This window comes from Phyllobates terribilis, unplaced genomic scaffold, assembly GCF_046119375.1.
Source record: "Phyllobates terribilis strain yellow unplaced genomic scaffold, ASM4611937v1 Scaffold_1__5_contigs__length_1240528914, whole genome shotgun sequence".
NCBI lineage: Eukaryota > Metazoa > Chordata > Amphibia > Anura > Dendrobatidae > Phyllobates > Phyllobates terribilis.
In genome coordinates, this window is record NW_027362761.1 from 423,100,857 (window position 1) to 423,115,517 (window position 14,661).

Below are 14,661 nucleotides of genomic sequence, written 5' to 3' on the forward strand. Positions count from 1 at the left end.
TGGTTGTATACGCCTACTGGAGGCGGACACTCAGACATAGTAGACTGCGTCTTAGGGCTCATACTCATTTGTGAGAAAAATAGACGTACAGATGGTCCGTGTGCCGTCCGTTTTTTCCTCTCGCACCCATTGACTTGCATTGGCGAGTCTAGTCCGATATACGCGGCAATACCTGCAATTTTTTTTCTCAGTCCGATTTCAGCTGAGAAAAAAATCGCAGATGAGCTGTAACTTATAGAAAAACATTGGTCAGAGTGCAATCCGATTTTTTATCGAATTGCACTCTGACCAATGTTATTCTATAAGTTACAGCTCATCTGCGATTTTTTTTCTCAGCTGAAATCGGACTGAGAAAAAATTAGTTGCAGGGAAAAAAAACGCATTCATACGGATGTCATATGGATGCTAGGTGTGAAAAATCGCATTGTCCTCTCATGAAAATCGCAAGACACTTGCATGACACTCGTCCAATTTTTTGGTCCAGATATCTGAACTTTTTTTTCACACATATGGGTATGAGCCCTTAGTGTCCGCCTCCAGTAAGTATATATGTCCGAAAATTATGCACATCAGAGCACCCGTTGACCACGTCGGCACCATTCTAGTCAATGGCCCTGTCGGCACATACACCCCAATCTCGTTTTGTGAGGGGTTCAGGTGCATGCCTCGACGGGACCACTGAACGTGGAGAAGAACCCTATGTGAAAGGGGCCTTAGTCACAGCACAGAAATAAGAATAATTCCGCAAATAAGTGAAAAAAGAATTTAGCAACACATTTAGTAAAACTGATACTGAAGTGGTTAAATGTATTCATAATGGAAGGCATGTGAGGAATGTTTGTGTGTAGCCCCAGCCTTACAAGCACATTATTAGACAAGGTGTGCAGGTGAAATAGTTATCATTTGTGTACATTAGCGCTCTTGTCAGTGGTGTACATGGTAGATTCGTCCATTCTGGCGCCTGTTTGTTTTGTCTTGTCGTTTGGCCTCGTTACTTGTTGTGAACATGTACATGGTGAATGGAATGGAGATATCGGCACAAAGTTATGTAATCTGCTGCTGGCACAACTTACTGTTCAGCCCTGATCCAACAACCTGAGTACACAGAATATCTCTGGAACAGCTTGCTGGAAATTTAATTAAAATTGTGAACTTTTCCTCGTGAATCAAGCAGTCAGAAATACAAGTAATTGTGGGCTCATATTCAATAATGTTCTTTTTTTTTTCCTAATAGGCCTAGAATTACAAAGATTCATTTCAAGGAGACACAGTTTGAACTACGAGTTGTTGGAAAAGATGTAAGTAAATTAAACTGTCAGTGTTGATATATTTTTGCCGTGATGTCATTAATAGTGGTGTTAGAAAGACGCAAGTAGCTGCATGGAATAATAGGATTCAAGGGATAATGAATAGAAGAAAGGGATAAAAATTACATGTACAAATGTATATCGATAAGTAAATTATTCAATGCATGTAGATTATACTGTGTATTAAAACTGATGTATCACATCATTTCAGGGGAAAAAACACAGCCTGAATTATAAGTGTATTGTAATAAAGGCTATTTTACATACATGATTATTGTTTGTATAGTGAATTTAATAAAACAGTTAATTTGTAAAGATATTAATCTACATATAATGCATAGTTATCATCTAGGGCTCGTTCAGACATCTCATATACATGTACTATTTGCGTTTTTCACAAATAGACTGCAGTGAGTACATATTTCTATCTCGCTGTGCACGTGTCTGATGGGGTTTTTTGCGGACTGAGTGGGTGGCCAGCAAGAAGAAAACAGACCTGACTTCTTTTGATTTCCAGTCATGGGTCAAACTCGCTCATTCAAGTCTTGAACACACATGGATGCCATCCTGGTTGCATCTTAGTGCTGTTCGTTTTCTTGATTATTAGGAGAAGCTTGAGAAACCTTCATCAGTTCTATGTAGCGTAAGAAAAAAGCTGATGGTATATATTGACATACAGTCCAAAAAACAAAGAAAATCCGATCCAAAATACTGATGAATCACAATATTTGAATGAAGCCTTATCTGGGAGTTTGCTTATTTTCCCCTCCGAGGGTAAGAACTTCCAGGCAGGTAGTCCCTGCCGGCGATTCTATGGCTTCCGGTTATGTCACATCATCTGAGCAGATTCTTGTCTTCAGCTCTGCTCTGTTGTCAGGGTACCACTTCCAATGTCATTCTGATTGACCGCCGGCTCCCCAGTGCCTAACTGCGGGGAATCGGCTATGAATAAGCATGACGTCGATAGTAAGGTCCTGTCAACTGAGCGGAAGAGGAAATGCTGCTTTATTGACATGAGGTCAAATGAAGCCGCAGATTTGTGGTCCTTTTTAACAGGAGTGGTCTTTGAATACTCTGGGCGGCAGAGATTAGCAGAACAGGCAGTTAGTCAACAATTACCTGCCTGTTAGTTCTTAGCCCCATGTGCAAAAATGATACAAGTCCCGGATAACCCCTTTTAATGTTGGAAATATTGATGAAAGCAGAACAAATAGATGTTACTGTTCAGTTTGTCAACAGGGTGTGTCCTCCAGAGTCTTTAATTGTCATTACTGATTGTACAACTTCAACACTTGTATTTAAACAGAAGTACAGACTTTGTCTTCCCAGTTTCATATGTATCTCATGGATTACCATAGATTTTTATGGCTGAGTCTGATCTGCAGAAGAGATGAGAATAGGGCATACACTGAGTCTCCCGGACACACACCCATTTTTGAAACTGATGTGTGTATGTATCAATGAAACTCTATGGGCCAGTGTACTGTCTGAGAAAAAAAATGGACAGGACTAAGATGTGTGTCACAGGAATGTGTGAATGTATCCTTAGGCGTTGTTTATCACCTTGAAAAAAGTAGACTATTTTTTTCCATATTGTCACCGGTATGCCCTCCATGTGTCCGATTTTGACTTCCATACGGTATCCATTTTTATACATCAATACTTTAACAGATCAATTACGTCTGCGTGGAAAGGCATTCATGTGAACTAACACATTTATGATCATTGTGCCGTCTGTTCTTCACATCGACATGTGTCTGACCGAAAATATGTTTGTTTGAACGAACCCATAGACCATATTTAAATGTTCTTGTATCACTGTCAGAGTACGGACCACTATGCATGGTCTATATAATGGAGATATTTATTATGGGCATGGAAGGGGAAGAAAATAGACTTTTTTTCATATTTAAAACCATTTCTTTATTTTATGCTCTTTAAGAAACATGTTCCTACACACTCAGGGATTTAATCACTTGACAAATAAAGGTGTAATCTTTTCACACCATTTCATTTTTCTTTCCTGGTGATGGGTGAGCATTTTTGGAATCCAAAGTGGACTTTTTCATGATTTGGATGTTCGCCTAGACCGCTATGCATGTTTTTCTTTATATATTGATGGCACATAAAGATCAGCCTCTCGGTTGTTGAAATTCAACCGAAGGGATTAACGACGGCGAACAAACAAGATGAAACTCCAGCCGTGTCTCCGAAGAGAATGCAGAATCTTGTAATACAGTAACATTTCCTCCTCGTAATGCTAACATCCCCCTCTTTCACGTCACCGTGCATCATACCCACACCCAAATAATACCGCTTTGAGATATTTCTGTTGCCATTGACCTCAGCTAATAGGCTGTTTGCCTGGTGATTAAACTAAATTCCCCCAAACTTCATGAAAGTGAGCAGAGCCAGCGAGCTGGCACATATCGAGGTCTGCAAACAGCACAGCAGGGATGAGGTATGCTGTCAGGAATTAGGGAGGATGCCCTGCTTGGCAGGTTACTCTCACCCTGTACAACTAGCAGACAGGCTGGGCTTCCTCATACGTAAATGTTTCACCTGGTATATTAATGTAACATAACTCTGTCTACAATATCCTGATTTCCAAGGGAACATATTCACTTTTTCTTTACGATTGTGATAGTATTCTTCAAAAGTGTCATGAAGATATGACTGAAATGCATTTTTTAAAAGGGGCTGTCCAGTGCTCAGGATACATCATTAATGTGATCAGTAATGATCCACCCTGCCGATCAGCTGTTCTCGGATGCTGCTGCCAAGCTCCTATTGAAGTGAATGAGAGCTGAGCTGTAGTGCTCAAAAAAGCCACTAGAGTGTATGGAGCTGGGGTGTCCTGGTACCGTCCATTGTGTACTTCCGCTGGCTGATTGGTGGGGATGCCGGATGTCAGACCTCTACAGATCTGATGTTGATGACCTGTCCTAAGGCTATATCCTCAATATCTCCGCATTTTAGAATCCCTTTAACTTGGCTAGTCGTAAACTATTCTATTCTTTAAAAAGTTTAGAATTCTTATTCTTAATGTGGTTTATTATTGTAAAACTTAATTTGGCTAAAACATAAAGGAGAAAATTCATTGTTAAAGTTTCATGCAAGACACAAGATGAATTGCTTTTGGCCATTGCTGAACATGTTACTTAGAATCCCTATACAAATACCTGACACAAATCTGCTGGAAAATGTGAATTATGGATAAGTAACTATCCACAGGATTAGTGATCAGTATAGGATTGGTGGAAAATCTACTGCTGGGACCTAAGATCAGGAAAACGGAGTCTTCTGTCCAGTGTGAATGGAGCAGTAGTATGCAAATTGCCTCTACGGAGAGGAAGAGGATTAGAACTCTATAGGTGGCACTAGAGTTCTAGTCCTCTTCCTCTCTGAAGAGGCAATTTGCATATTTAATTTCCTAGAGGAGCATTGTGAGGCTTAAGTCTCCTCACATTGGCATGCCTGGCTTGGCATGTAACTCTCCACAAGGAGAATCGTTACCCCTTGCAGCAGTAGTGTGACTACATAACTGCTGCTCCATTCACCATCTATGGGAGCAATGGTCACACATGCACTCTACTGCTGCCATATAAGTGGTCAAAAGGTGCAATACTGAGCCATTCACACTGAGTACATTGGTTCCCCGTATTATTGATCATTGGATAGATGATAATGTTGCTGGGGGATAACCCCTTTAACAATAAGAACACACATAAGATTATATCTTTATATATTGTGTTGTTGATGCAGTGACTGTTTTCTACGTGAACCAACTGTGTATCAGGACCCAGGAGACTGTATGGCATGAAACAGTGGCATATCTAGAGTCCGATGGGCCGCAGTGCAAAATTTGGACCTGGGCTCCCAACTGCATGTTGGTGAGATGTATGGGCCCTTGTAGTGTTCCAGATCCTATAAAGACATACATGTTCGCCCCCTATGTAATAATGTCCCTCGTATTGGCTTCTGACAGTGCTAATGTCACACATCCTTGACCCTTTCCAGTAATAATGTCCACCTTCCTGGGCCCCTTCCAGTAGTAATGCGCCCCGTCCTGGGCCCCTTCCAGTAATCGCGCCCCATCCTTGGCCCCTTCCCGTAATCATGCCCCCTGTCCTGGGCCCATCTAGTAATAATTCCCCTCATCCTGGGCCCCATGCTGTAGCAATGTACTCTATCCTGGGCCCATTCCTGGTATAATAGTCCCTATTATTTAATAATGTCCCCTGTCCTGAGCCCTTTGTTTAAGAATGTTCCCCATCCTATAATAATGTCCTCCATCCTGGGCAACTTCCAGTAATAAGTACTCCCTGAGCATAGTATACACCTTTTATCTGACTAATATATACAACTTGTGCTTCTTTAAAATAATATATGGCAAAAGTTTTCTTTCTTTTCTACCTAATTCACTTCTAGTATAGAGCACATTAGCACAAGAAGAACATGGAGACATGCGGCTGCTGTTTACATGAATCATCATGCCCAGCGTTCCTTGAGTTAATTTTCACTCACCCCCGGCTGTACTGCCAGTTCATGCTTCTCTGCACAAGCTATGCCTGGCATGCAATATGACCTTCCTTAAAAGGCAAACTCTTACCAGTATTACCTGTTAGTGAGGACAAAGAATGACTTGCAGGTGCGTCTGTAGCCAGCCCAGACTAATGACTTGGGGCAGAATACTTGGAAACATCATTGCTGTGCTTTTGGTCATTATCAGCCATTGAATGAAAGCTAAATAAATAATTTGTTCTGGAATAGCGGAAAGTTGTCATTTTTCATTCCACTTGTTTAATTCATTTGATGAAACTTTACAATTAATATACCTTTTTTAAGTCATTACATTTATCCAAATATGTAAATTCCAAAATGTAAGATGTATTTCTTTCATTTTGGTGCTGTTAAAGTGGTGGTCCAGGCCTGTAGTTCAAGTCTGCAGTCACGTAGAGTGAATCCTCACAATGTTCAGTGTGCGCGCTCGTAGGATTCTCTAGTAGCAGGTGGGCGAATGGCTGCAGGTATGCTTTTTGCATACGTGCAGTTACATGACAACTAGACGTGTGCGGCCTTGCTCAAAACAAGTGAATTGAGCAAGGCCGAATACGTCTAGTCGGAATGTGGCCAGAAGTATTCATATTGCATACTTGCGGTCACATGGACTTCTTGTGGACACGTGCTATCTGGAAACTTTACTTTTTGGTTATAATTGTTTAGTACATTTAAGGTGTTTTTATTCAGAGGTCTTATCTCTCTTGCACTTGCATAGTCTATTTAGTGGAAGTTTTGTATGCAGCCAGCAGAAGACAAAGTTGAGAGATTGTATAGTTTGTGATACAGATTAATTGCGGAATGTTAATATTTTACCCATTGATCTTTTATAGTGTCGCTGTCCGCTAACTGGAAATAATTTTGTCAAATTAATTTCTATTCACGTTCTCCTTATCACCCGCTCCTGCTTTACTTATTATGCCGGTGATTGATACAAGATTGTTAAGAGCTTTTTGCTGTGATCTTCCAGTTTATTATTTCAGCTTTGATTCCATGTAACACCATTTTATCTCACTAACTGCATTGAGCTAATGAATATTAATTGCTTACAGTTCACATGTACATTATTATTTGCAGTAATGGGTTTTGTGGCTTCATACTGTCTTCACAGGAAGCGGGAGCAGCAGTAATCACGTTTGCATTAATTGATGAGGGAATGAGCCATCAGTTCACATTTCTGCTTAGGATAAACTAATTTCTAGTTATCTCATAAGTAATATTCAGTGCATCCAAACAGGGCCGGCTCCAGGTTTTCGTGGGCCCCGGGCGACAGAGTCTCAGTGGGCCCCTTTAGCACATACCACAATTCATGATGCACAGATAAGAAATATATATATATATATATATACAGTACAGACCAAAAGTTTGGACACACCTTCTCATTTAAAGATTTTTCTGTATTTTCATGACTATGAAAATTGTACATTCACACTGAGGGCATCAAAACTATGAATTAACACATGTGGAATTATATACTTAACAAAAAAGTGTGGAACAACTGAAAATATGTCTTATATTGTAGGTTCTTCAAAGTAGCCACCTTTTGCTTTGATGACTGCTTTGCACACTCTTGGCATTCTCTTGATGAGCTTCAAGAGGTAGTCACCGGAAATAGTCTTCCAACAATCTTGAAGGAGTTCCCAGAGATTCTTAGCACTTGTTGGCCCTTTTGCCTTCACTCTGCGGTCCAGCTCACCCCAAATCATCTCGATTGGGTACAGGCCTGGTGACTGCGGAGGCCAGGTCATCTGGCGTAGCACCCCATCACTCTCCTTCTTGGTCAAATAGCCCTTACACAGCCTGGAGGTGTGTTTGGGGTCATTGTCCTGTTGAAAAATAAATGCTGGTCCAACTAAACGCAATCCGGATGGAATAGCATGCCGCTGCAAGACGCTGTGGTAGCCATGCTGGTTCAGTATGCCTTCAATTTTGAATAAATCCCCAACAGTGTCACCAACAAAGCACCCCCACACCATCACACCTCCTCCTCCTTGCTTCACGGTGGGAACCAGGCATGTCGAGTCCATCCGTTCACCTTTCCACTGGTCTAATGTCCATTCCTTGTGTTCTTTAGCCCAAGCAAGTCTCTTCTGCTTGTTGCCTGTCCTTAGCAGTGGTTTCCTAGCAGCTATTTTACCATGAAGGCCTGCTGTACAAAGTCTCCTCTTAACAGTTGTTGTAGAGATGTGTCTGCTGCTAGAACTCTGTATGGCATTGACCTGGTCTCTAATCTGAGCTGCTGTTAACCTGAGATTTCTGAGGCTGGTGACTCGGATAAACTTATCCTCAGAAGCAGAGGTGACTCTTGGTCTTCCTTTCCTGGGGCGGTCCTCATGTGAGCCAGTTTCTTTGTAGCGCTTGATGGTTATTGCAACTGCACTTGGGGATACTTTCAAAGTTTTCCCAATTTTTCACACTGACTGACCTTCATTTCTTAAAGTAATGATGGCCACTCGTTTTTCTTTACTTAGCTGCTTTTTTCTTGCCATAATACAAATTCTTACAGTCTATTCAGTAGGACTATCAGCTGTGTCTCCACCTGACTTCTGCACAACACAACTGATGGTCCCAACCCCATTTACAAGGCAAGAAATCCCACTTATTAAACCTGACAGGGGACATCTGTGAAGTGAAAACCATTTCCAGTGACTACCTCTTGAAGCTCATCAAGAGAATGCCAAGAGTATGCAAAGCAGTCATCAAAGCAAAAGGTGGCTACTTTGAAGAACCTAGAATATAAGACATATTTTCAGTTGTTTCACACTTTTTTGTTAAGTATATAATTCCACATGTGTTATTTCATAGTTTTAATGTCTTCAGTGTGAATGTACAATTTTCATCGTCATGAAAATACAGTAAAATCTTTAAATTAGAAGGTGTGTCCAAACTTTTGGTCTGTACTGTGTATATGTGTGTGTATATATGTATATATATATATATATAATAGTACAATCCCAAAGATTTCACTTCTTACATTACATGAGTGATATCTATTGTAAATTCTACAATAGCTCAGAAACTGGCGAATCCTCACAGCACACAGTGCAGACCGGATAGTATAGCCCTCCATACAGCATTATGAGCCCCATATATAGCTTCATACAGACTAATGGACCCCATATAATGCTCCATACAAAATAATGGACCCCATATAATGCTCCATACAGAATAATGGACCCCATCTAATGCTCCATACAAAATAATGGACCCCATATAATGCTCCATACAGAATAATGGACCCCATCTAATGCTCCATACAAAATAATGGACCCCATATAATGCTCCATACAGAATAATGGACCCCATATAATGCTCCATACAGAATAATGGACCCCATATAATGCTCCATACAGAATAATGGACCCCATATAATGCTCCATACAGAATAATGGACCCCATATAATACCCCATACAGAATGGGAAATACCAGAAAAATATCTAACAACTGTTGGAGAAACAGGGTAAATAAACTAACTAACAAACCAAAGAGCAAAAAATACCCATTAAAAAGTAACTTTTAATTTTACATTTAAAAAATATGTACCAAATAGTACAGTTAGGACAAACTACACATATTGAGATGAGATGAGATACTTGATAATAAGGGAGTGGTGGGGATAGTCATATCACAATGAAAATAAATAATAAACCCTGAATGACCCTGGTTGAGGAGCTCTCCCTACCTAGCAGCGGAGTGTTTTCACCCTAAGAGTAAAATGGTGCCCCCGCTCCACGACCGCTGTCCCTCACCTGACCCTAAATATCCCTACTCAAACACACACACAAGAATGACCAGTAACTGTCTAATTGCTGAACTAGATATGTATCAAGCACCCAATAATTATGTCAATAGGGATAGTAAACAGACACATAAAAAATAAAATGAAAAGGATCGCCTAAAAAATGAAGGCAATCCTAAAGAAACAATAGCCAATTGCAACATATACTGGTCAAAAATTATATGATTTCAAAAATATATAGCAATGGACATTAGTCTTATTCAAGTCTTTCTGAGGTTCCAACTGGTATTGAGGCAAATATCCCCTTCAGACCCAAAGAATATGTGGCTGTGTGAACCAGGTCCAAGAAGTACTCCCAGCAAAACACCTTCACTTCAAAAATACATCAGATGCCCTTAATAGCGGTCCCTTAGGCAGATATAGAATCACCAGCAGGTAATATGTCTCTTAGATATAATCCCAAAATCATCAGAGGATCAAAAAAAAAAGTCCCGAAGAATCTCAAAAAAATTCAAAAATTATATAGCAATGGACTTATCTTATTCAGATCCTTCTGAGGTTCCGGCTGGTGTTCAGGGAGATATCCCCTTCAGACCCAACGAGTGTGTGGCTGTATGAACCCGGTCCAGGAGGTAGTCTCAGCAGAACATATAAGCAGATTACTTCAGAAGCACACCAGGTACCCTTAGTAGTGGTACCTCAGACAAATATGGAGTCATCAGCAGGCAACATATATCTTACATACAGTCCCAAAATCGTCAACGGATCAAAAAGTCCCTTCAGAATAGTCTCATAGTCCCTCAATACCAGTTGGAACCTCAGAAAGACTTGAATAAGACTAATGTCCATTGCTATATATTTTTGAAATCATATAATTTTTGACCAGTATATGTTGCAATTGGCTATTGTTTCTTTAGGATTGCCTTCATTTTTTAGGCGATCCTTTTCATTTTATTTTTTGTGTGTCTGTTTACTATCCCTATTGACATAATTATTGGGTGCTTGATACATATCTAGTTCAGCAATTAGGCAGTTACTGGTCATTCTTGTGTGTGTGTTTGAGTAAGGATATTTAGGGTCAGGTGAGGGACAGCGGTCGTGGAGCGGGGGCACCATTTTACTCTTAGGGTGAAAACACTCCGCTGCTAGGTAGGGAGAGCTCCTCTACCAGGGTCATTCAGGGTTTATTATTTATTTTCATTGTGATATGACTATCCCCACCACTCCCTTATTATCAAGTATCTCATCTCATCTCAATATGTGTAGTTTGTCCTAACTGTACTATTTGGTACATATTTTTTAAATGTAAAATTAAAAGTTACTTTTTAATGGGTATTTTTTGCTCTTTGGTTTGTTACCCATACAGAATGGGCCTCATATAATGCTCCATACAGAATAATGGACCCCATATAATGCTCCATACAGAATAATGGACCCCATATAATGCTCCATAAAGAATAATGTGCACCATATAATGCTCCATAGAGAATGGGCCCCATAGTGTGCTGTTGTCCACAAAGGTGATTGGGCACCCCCCCTGCTTGCTCAGGGCCCCGGCACTTGCCCGGGTGCTGACGCCAACCCTGTATCTAAACTAAATCACTAAAGTTCATTGGATGTATTAAGTATATAAGAAGTACGGTGGCTCGATGGTTAGTACTGGCAGAAGAGTGGGGCAGACTGGATCATGCATTACAGTTGCACGTATACCCCATCCCCTTTATCACTTCCCATCCTTTGGTTGAACTTGATGTACATTTGTCTTTTTTCAACCGTATTAACAATACAACTATCTGTGTAAAAGAGATTTTGCTACTTCCTTCTACATGGCAAAAATATTCTAATAGGTTAATTGGCTTTCTAAGAATTATTATGTAAATGTACAAAAAATGTTCCAGCTCCTGATTTTAAAAGTGGGCATTTCAGAGTGAGGCATGTAACTATCACGGTACAGTAGAACTGACCTCTGTCTCTGACTGCCTGTGGGATGGAAGCTGAAGCAATGAGACGACACTGAAGATATGGTTAATACTGTACTGTGTGAGTTCTAGTCACACACAGCTCTGCAGTGAGATCAGGAGAGCAGAAAGCGGCCATTACATATCACACTGGGAACTCTCCCTTTTATTTAAAATGATCTCTGAAGGAAGCTTCTCATGCAGATCAGTTTCCGGCCCATAGTTCCGAACAGCTCATTTACATATTAAGAAAACGTGGCTTTCTCTGGAATAAGACATTGGATCGCAGATATCAAGGTATCATTTTATTCAGCTTCCTATGACCTACATGCCCATATAGATGGCCTAAGAGAGTTGATCTTACTGACAGATTCTCTTTAAAATCCATTGTCCTTTATTGAAGATCTGTTCTAACATATAGTGATGCAGTACCATATTATTCACCAACACTTTTCAAACATCGAGCATGTTCTTAACGTAGGATTAAGTGGATCTCCAATAAAGAACGATGGATTTTAATGTTTGAATTTAATCTGGAGAAGGACCCTTATTCTTCCTTTACATACCATGATACATCGGGCAGTGCCGATATTGCGGGCTTATGTTTGCCTATGTGTATGGCAGGATGGATGAGCTGGTTCCTATATTTCTATATTGACATTCCCATGAATTAACCCTAGTAGATTGCAAGCTCTAGTGAGGGACAGGGATTGATCAAATATATATATATATTTTTTAGCAGCATGATTGACCAGATATATAATATGTGGCATTTTTACAATTGGAAAGAAGACTAAGTAAATGTTGTCTAACTAACTAATCAACACAGTTATTCCAGCTATGTAAAATCACTGGATAAACAGCATCATTATTTCTGGAGGAGTAAACTGGCGCATGGACATTGTTTGCACATTGTGAAGACAGAACCAGGGTATTTCAAGGATTCTAAATGTCTGATGTGGTTGTGTTTAGTAGCTCAATGACAGATAATATGTGGGATGATTTTTTAAGGGGTTCATCCATCTCAAACTTTTATGGCAGATGCACAAGATATGGCGTAAATGTCTCACAGATGTAGGTCCCACCACTGGGCACAGTGGGGCCCCTTCTTGAGCAGCAGTCACAGTAGAAGTTTGCATCTGTAAGAAACTTATGGCATGTCTTGTGTATACGCCATAAATGTTCAGGATGAGACAACCCATTTAATGCAGTCCAAATCAATGTAAGATAATTTTCAAGTAGCTTTTGACTTGTATGGTTACGGTGGTTATTATTAGTTGACTGCTCGCATATGGATGACTATGCAGATTTTATTGTCTATAGCTTTATACATATAGTTCTTCTTGGAACCGGTAGTTTCTGAGATCCATACTCTTGAATATTGTATTAGAGCAGTATGCATGTTCATCTAGTATGACATAATTTATCTCGTATGGACTATATTTACAGTGCATTGTGGAAGTATTTGGCCCCCTTGAACTGTTCTACCTTTTGCCACATTTCTGGCTTCCAACATAAAGATATAAAATTCTAATTTTTGGGAAGAATCCACAACAAGTGGGACACAATGGTGAAGTGGAACGAAATTTATTGGATATTTTAAACTTTTAAAAAAAATTAAAAACTGAAAAGTGGGGCGTGCAATATTATTCGGCCCCCTTGAGTTAATATTTTGTAGCGCCACCTTTTGCTGCGATTACAGCTGCAAGTCGCTTGGGGTATGTCTGGATCAGTTTTGCACATCGAGAGGCTGAAATTCTTGCCCATTCTTCCTTGCAAAACAGCTCGAGCTCATTGAGGTTGGATGGAGGGCGTTTGCACAGTGCTCCTTGAGATGTTAAAAACTTGGGAAATCTTTTTGTATCCAAATCTGGCTTTAAACTTCGCCACAACAGTATCTTGGACCTGCCTGGTGTGTTTCTTGGTCTTCATGATGCTCTCTGCACTTGAAACAGGACCCTGAGACTATCACAGAGCAGGTGCATTTATACAGAGACTTGATTACACACAGGTGGATTCTATTTATCATTACCAGTCATTTAGGGCAACATTGGATCATTCAGAGATCCTCACTGAACTTCTGGATTGAGTTTGCTGCACTGAAAGTAAAGGGGCCAAATAATGTTGCACGCCCCACTTTTCATTTATTTATTTATTTTTTTAATTTTATAATATCCAATAAATTTCATTCCACTTCACTATTGTGTCCCACTTGTTGTTGATTCTTCCCCCAAAAATTAGAATTTTATATCTTTATGTTTGAAGACAGAAATGTGGCAAAAGGTAGAAAAGTTCAAGGGGGACCAAATACTTTCACAATGCACTGTATTTATTAATTGCAGCCAGTGGAGTATACAGAAGACTTCCATGGATTTCTATGGTATTATAAGTATTTTTCTAGCACAGAAATACAGACATCTAAAAAATAGTCTATTGTAGGACCCATCAATAATATAATATAGTACCCAGCAGGCACTCTTTTTAGGGGGACAACACCCTAGGGAAGTCAGAGTGTTAATGAATAAACAGAAGGGGCTCAGGCCAGAATGGAAGAATTTTTGGACCGGACCAAATTGAGTGGAGAAAGGAACCCTCCGCCGCTTGACAATGAAAACAGAAATCATCCAGAGCCATCCCAAACCTCCTCAACCTTTCTGGAGTGTAGTAAACTCTGTTTAGAAATTTTGTCTGGATCAAACCGTCCATAGCGCTTACTACTGAGAAATAAAACCCATTTCACTTAAGCCTGATCTTAAGGCTTGACAACAGATGACTGGAGAAGAGAATATGCTTGTGTTAGGGGTTTAAGTAAATCAGATGTCCCCAAGAGCTCCTCCAGTTTTAAAAAGCCTAGGGACACTGGCGCTCTCCCAAATTGTGCATGACGAAGTTGTACTTATAGGATCTTAGCGGTATCAGGAATTCCATATCTAGTTTGGAAATCCTTAAGGGTAAGTAATTCGGAGGTATCTGAGAAAATATGAAAGGCGAATTTGACGCCATACTTCGCCCAGAGAACCATATCAGGCAAAGAATGTAAATGTGGAAGGTGGAGATTAAACCAAAGCAGCACACTGGGCGACACCGGTGTTGTAT

General features: G+C 40.1%; 1 protein-coding gene across 5 annotated transcripts in view; it reads left to right on the forward strand.

The window, feature by feature from the left end:
• Positions 1 to 14,661, forward strand: part of EPB41L4A (erythrocyte membrane protein band 4.1 like 4A) — a 334,648-nt gene that overhangs the window by 243,801 nt on the left and 76,186 nt on the right. For all 5 annotated transcript variants that reach the window (XM_073677363.1, XM_073677380.1, XM_073677398.1 and 2 more), the window contains one exon: positions 1,235 to 1,298. In XM_073677363.1, the coding sequence (XP_073533464.1) occupies positions 1,235 to 1,298 (64 nt within the window). The remainder of the gene's footprint in view (positions 1 to 1,234; positions 1,299 to 14,661) is intronic.